A 6,692-nucleotide genomic window follows, 5' to 3' on the forward strand; every position below is an offset into this window, starting at 1 on the left:
AGGTAGACGAAAAGGGTTTAATGGCACTGTCATGTTCAGTGCAGTATGTGTGTGTGTGTGTGTGTGTGACTGAAATAGTGAATGATGGTAAACATGTATGAAAGTGATTGTGTGTCTGAAGAATGTTTTCTCTTTCCCTCAGGAGGATCAGATAGCTCTGGAGAAGGCTGTCTCTCGTGAGCCGGTGCCTCTGACCCACTCTGCGTATTCTCTGGCAGCTTCGGCGTACTCCCAGGACCAGCTGTACATCAACGGAGGCCTTGGCTATAACTACCGTGCTTTCGCTGGCCTGGCAGGTAGCATGCAGCACTCTGTTTCTCTCACTACCCCTGCTGCCCAGACCAACGGTGAGACCAAGACGCCACTGACACAACAGCATAGTTTTTCTCTGAACAGATGCTATCCAGATGCATAAGTTGCATTGCGTACGTTGTTAGACACACTCTTAATCTCTCGTTGCAGGACCTACCGATCTGAGTATGAAGTCTCTGGCTTCAAACTCCTCTACGTCAAGCACCAATAGTCTCGGGAGGAACGGAGGAGGAGGAGGGACCTCTGCTCAGCTTAGCCATACGGAAGTCACAGCAGTGCGTCAGCTGATCGCGGGTTACCGCGAATCTGCAGCTTTCTTACTTCGCTCGGCTGATGAGCTGGAAAGCCTCATACTACAACAGAACTGACCTATACACTTTCCCTCCTTTCTCAATGCCACTTTCTCTCAGTCTGCCTTCATCTTTTACTCTCGCACCATCACGTCAGGTCTCTATTTCTTAGCCTCATTCTCTTTATGCCTTCATCTTCATCCTCAGAGGCGTACACACGTGAAGATATCAGGAGAGAGACAGTAAGCTGTCACATCCTGATCACCTGCGCAGTGAAACACAAGAAGGGGACTGATGAAGACGGGAGCATACTGATGAAGAAAACACTGTTTCTATAGGTGGCTGGCCTTGTGAATCATAAACCTCTCCACCTCCATGCCCTTAAACCCATTTACTAAAACTCCTAATTTTTCCCTTTATACGGTTTGCTTCAAGAGCCACTAATTTGTTGGTTTTTGTTCTTTTTTTTTTTTAATCTACTTTTCAGCAGGAGGCATTATGTAGTGCCAGTACTCCTGTTTATTACTAAATGAAGATACATTTGAGTTGAATTGAAGGAAGATACCTGAAAAAAAGTAAAAGAGAAAACAAAACGAAAAAAAAAAAAGACAAAAACAAAAAAAAGACCTTCACATTTGCTGTACATAAATGCGCTCTGTTCTAAAGCACTTTTCTTTCCCCCCCCCACTCGATCTGACCTCTGCTCCCTAACACTGCTTTTGCTGTAGGGAGAAAATTGTGTAACTTATGCATACAAATACAGGTGGAGTTCACCTGGAAATACCTCAGCCTGTCCAAATCCTTATCTGTTATCTGTGTGGAGGAGAGGAACCTCTCCTTCTACCACTACCTTATGTGTTCAGTGCCTCTCCAGGATCTAAAAGAGGGCATGCATATGGGACATGAGCTTGGTTTGTTTCTATAGTTATTTATTTGATTTTTGTTGCTTCTATAATATAATGTACATATTAAGTCCATCAGAAAGTATTGATTACAGAACTACACTAAAATGAAATACACTGGAACTGAAGGATTTGACTGAAGAGTTTTGATCAGGGAAAGATCTCCGCTTTAATGATTTGGTCTTTCGGGGCCTCTCAGAGCATTCCAGCTATGGATGCCATCTCTATACTCCACTACCTTTCTTTTCTTTTCTTTTTTTAAATGTCATTTCTTCTCAAGTCACCTCTTTTTTCATGCACATGTCGGGAGCAATGGATGGAGAATGATGAAGGGAAGGATCTGGTATCTTTTTTTTTTTTTCTTTTTTCTTTTTTTAATCTGTTGACTTTTTCTCAAAGGCCATTAATTCCACTCTGCTGCTAAGGACTTGGACTTTTACGCCACAGACCTGAAACCTCAAGCCTCCTGCACAACCAGAGCACCTCAACCTAAAAAAAATAAAATAATAAAAGACCAATAAAAACGCAAAAAAAGGGTCCTAAAATGGACATCGGAAAGTTTGTGGATTTGAATGCTTAGAACGAGAAAATACTGCCATAGTAGTTTCCTACATTTCAATTTTGTTATTTGACGCGTATTACCATTGCGGGTTGTGTTCGCTTTTTGCAGCTACGTTTTTTGTTTGACTTTGAGTTTAAAAGCTTTAGTGTGTGCTTAGTTCCAGAGATCAGTAGATATCTGCTTCTCTATCTGCGGCATGAGAGCTTTCACGCGCTCAAACGTGCACACACTAACTTGCAGGTGGAGTCTCTGAGGAACTGAATCTTTTGAGTGGAGAGACGATGCAACTCGTTTTCATTAGTTGGTAGGCTCGTGTAGGGGCTGACTGACTGGTGCGTCACTGTAATTTGCTCCTCTTTGCACACTGAGGCTGGACTGTTCTCCTAAAGTGTGGAACATGAGGGTGCACTGCTAGTGAGGAGCAAGAGGAAGATTATTGCAATGCAAAAGATAATCAAAAGCGTTCCTGGTCCTAAAGGAGAGAGTTGGATGCGTAGAGACAACCAAAACCTGTAACGAGGGGCAGGCACAAGCTCGAAAGTAAATTTCCGTCATCCGTTCTTAATGGGATCTTGTAACATTGATAGTCAACCTATAAGATAAAGGAGTTAATGGCGTTATGACATAAAGTAGATCTTCAATGAAGTGTGTGTAGGATCTACAAGTTTTACATATTGCTTTCTACCTACGTGTAGTTGCGAATATGTTGTAGTGGTCATATAATATCCAGCTGGTTTAACCACTATAGATACGGCAGAAATACTTCGTGTTGCATCCTGAACGCTAGTCTGGGTGGATCTGCGCATTTGAAAACTCTCTCACAATTATTGGTAGTGACATGGATGAGGAAATATGCAAAATGACCAGTCCTCTCCTCACTGTGCTCTTGTCTAACTGTGTCCGCTCCGTTTTCCTTCAATATCGCCTTCATTTTTCTTATTTATTTTTTCTTCATCCCCTTCCCTCTCTGCTGGGGAGTGATGCTTTGGAACTCACTTTTGTTCTTCCCTCGGGATTACTTTAAGGGAAGAGCTGCGTAGATGTCCTTAGTTTTTCTTTGATTCACAAAAAGCCTGTGTTGCAGTTCACCATCTTGGTTTAATGTTGATGGTCCTGTTAAAAGCATTCTCTCTGATGTTCAAGATAGGAAGACCACTTCTGAGTGATCTTTTTTTTTTTTTTTTATATTTTTAAAACATTGTTCACTTTTGCTTACTGTTTCCTCTCCTTTTCTTCTCAGCCCTTATGTTAAAGCACTAGAGACTGATATAAATGCTGAGTTATGTGGACTGCTATCTTGCTTTCCTGACTTTCTGTCTGCATCTAGCCCTTTCCTGCTCCCACGGGTTTGGACCGATGGAGGGATGGGTCCTGCTGCTCATTAAAAATCACTCAAACATTGCTGAATTTAGACTAACCTCACATGCCGCTAAGCTCTGCTCCAGTTCCTTGAAATCTGATATTGTGACAGTCCTACATTTGTAATATAGGCAATGGACCACTAACCTTATTTGTGGAACAGTTGTGAGATCACTAAGGGGGGAAAAAAAGGCACGCTCATTCACTCGTCTGGGAATTCGCTCCCTCCGGCTCCTTCATGGACGGCAACTTTATGGATACAAACTGTAAAAACAACGGCAAACGACAATCTTGGATAAGGTGTAAATTAGTTTGGTTAGATTTCCCTTCTCCGCGTGCGGCTATTGTTTACAGTGCGTACGGGAGAACATGGGGCGATTTTAGCCATAATCTGAGCATTTTCGGCGTCTCGGACCTCTGGCCCGTCTCACTACCTGTGGAGGACTCCTAGTGGCCCACTCTCAACACCTTCCTATATGATTTCTATTTTTATTATAATGGTCATGGTTGAAGTTATTATTTTTTAATTCTTTTTGTATTACCAAGTGGTCTTTCTACAACTGTTTTGTACAACACCAACATCACAAGTGAAGTTTTGTCTATACATTCCAAGGAAGGATGTCAATGTATGAGTCATCGGAGGACAGCCCACCTAAGTGCTCTATACTACTTGTAAAGGAGAAAAAAAAAAAAAAACACACAATCAGAAGGCTTGTTTCACATGAAACAAAAATTGTGCACTATGAGGTACATGTACATTTCCCACAATGATCTTGGGTTACCTGGTGCGGCTTCATTCACTTACGGCACTGCAAAGGCAAAGTGTGTTTACTTTGTAAATATGTTTCTGACAGCACTGGTGTTAAAGGTTTTTCATGTTGGTACTTTTTCATATGAATAGTATTACAACCCCAACTTTATACCTCATACTGTATCCATTTCTATTTAACATGCTTGACAAAAACATGGGGTCAGTTTCAGGGTTTTTTTTCTTTCTTTCTTTGCCTGAGACTGCATTTTGCCTAAGAGGAGCTGAGTTTATTGAGATTAGCATTTCATTTAAACAGCTGTAGTGGATGTCTATTGTGAGTGTACATTTTTAAACACCCCCTCCATCTGCATATTTATTATATAAATATGCTACAGTAGCCTCCAAGGGCCTTCACACTTTGCTTTATTTTATAGCTGGAATTGGGCACACACAGCCAGGTCTTATTTGATCTGGCTGAATGTCAGTTGTCCTTTTCCAGGCACAGTGACTGCATATAGGCATGTACAGTGTAAACACTCGCACTCACGTATACAGATTGTGCTTTGGTTTGGACTGTGTACTCTGGTTACAGTAGCCGCTGAACTACACACATTATATTTGGCCTGTTTGGGCCTGATGTTGAGCTCAGCAAAAACGTGAGGATGAAAAAAAAAAAATTCTACTGCAGTGATATACATACAGTCTAATTGTTTTTTCCTCTGCAGTCTGTCATCTGTAATATGTTTGTCGTTTGAAGTTTCTGTTTAGTTTGTTTTACTGTTTCAACAGCTTCTAAATTCAGCTCTGCTTTGGAGGTGTACTTTAAACCAATGGGAATCTCTCTTTCTTGCTTACTTACCCCCTTCATTTTGGACTCAGTGGAAGTGTGATGTTTACATGTACAGATTTTTTAAATTCTCGGTTCATTTTGTTCTTGTTTGCTGATTTATTATTTGTATTTTTTTTTTTTTTTTTTTTTACATTTTGTCTGAAAGCAGATTTTCTCCTTCCTGCTCTCACACAGTGCTTAATTGAATCCGATTTCTTGTTTATTGAAGGAAATGAAATGGAAATGTCAATGGTTTGTGTTCATTTCAGCAGTGCGCTTCTAAAAGTGAGTCCTCTTTTGCTTTGCTCCAATCCTGCTTTCAAACTGCTGACAACAGGAAGAGAAAATGAAGGCTCGCTGTAAAACGATCCTCAGTTCTGACTGCAAGCCAGTATACGGCAGTCTATTTCTTTGCAATTAAAAGCCATTTCCATGCCCTTCACTGGGCTCGCAACAAGTATTAAATTACAAAAACAGACTGAAAACCTCAGGTAAATGACTATTTATGTAATTGTAAGTCTAACTGGCAGCCCATTTCCCACTTTAATACCACAAATTGATCAATTCTTTTTTCTTTTTTTTTTTTTTTATATTTATTTTGTTCTGTATAACAGTTGAAACCTTTTTCAGTACATGTGGCTAAATATTTTAATTCTTTTGAAAAGTGACAAATATATATGTGAAAAAGTTGAAAGATAAAAAAAATAATTCTGTTCGTTTAATAAGAAAACAGCATGGGTGACTCCTAACATATCACTTTGATTAAAGAAAACCAATGATTTAAAACGATGCTTTCTCTAGTGGGTTGTCACTGCTGAAGTAAAAAAAAAAAAAAAAAAAAATGTCTCCAAACACGACATTGTGATTATTCTTTTTGTTCGTTTTCTCCCAAGCTGTTTGTCTGAAAGCTAAATATGCTAATAAAATTGTGTGCTATATATCCAGCTGCCTGTGAACAAGTTTGGTTTGTTACGCAGGACGGGTGTAGAGAGACCCTCACCGCTGCAGTCATACAATCATAAAATACTATGGTACTCTTTATGTCAAAAGTCAGGCTGATGTATAATATTTCATGCTTTTCTTCTTCATGTATTTGGGCTACTACGAAATTTCAATACAGTGTTGGTATGGTGTTGGTCATTATTGTGGCCTAGAATTATCATTGTTAGTAGTAATGATTTGGATTAGTTGTGGCGATTGCAGGTAAAATTTTCACTTTCAACCACTAGCCATAAATTCATGAGAGCCCTCCACGAACATGCGTTTCAAAATGTTCAGTAAGGCAATAAAGCCTATTGATTTTTTAATTTTATAAAAAGATCCAGCATTAAAAATAGTGTAATCTAAATCATATATATTAGAAACATTTTCTGTAATAAAAGTGAATAATAGTGATTGAAAGATTTGGATTCTGCTGTTGAGGGAAAAACATGAAAACATTTAAGCTCAAGAATACAGAAGGTCAATGCTCCTGACTTGTCTCTAGTTCCTGACAAGCAGAACTACACATTAGGAACAAAATTGATCAAACAGGCCTACAATATGGAGCCAAAATGATTAGCAGGCAGTCTAGGGATTAAACAAGCCTTCTGATCTGGACTGTTTACTGGAGAAGTCAGTGGAGCAAACAGACAACTTTCATATGAAAGCTACATAAGAGCTGAGCCTTGGATACACAGGAAAAGCA

At 39.6% G+C, this 6,692-nt stretch overlaps 1 protein-coding gene across 4 annotated transcripts in view; it reads left to right on the forward strand.

Annotated features, from left to right (window-relative positions):
• The window catches only part of nol4lb (nucleolar protein 4-like b), a 94,652-nt gene extending 93,020 nt beyond the window's left edge, over window positions 1-1,632 (forward strand). For all 4 annotated transcript variants that reach the window (XM_046869336.1, XM_046869337.1, XM_046869338.1 and 1 more), the window contains 2 exons: window positions 143-347; window positions 463-1,632. In XM_046869336.1, the coding sequence (XP_046725292.1) occupies window positions 143-347; window positions 463-680 (423 nt within the window). In that variant the 3' untranslated portion in view covers window positions 681-1,632. The remainder of the gene's footprint in view (window positions 1-142; window positions 348-462) is intronic.
• The last annotated feature ends 5,060 nt before the right edge of the window (window positions 1,633-6,692 follow it).

Source organism: Silurus meridionalis, chromosome 16, assembly GCF_014805685.1.
Source record: "Silurus meridionalis isolate SWU-2019-XX chromosome 16, ASM1480568v1, whole genome shotgun sequence".
Lineage (NCBI taxonomy): Eukaryota > Metazoa > Chordata > Actinopteri > Siluriformes > Siluridae > Silurus > Silurus meridionalis.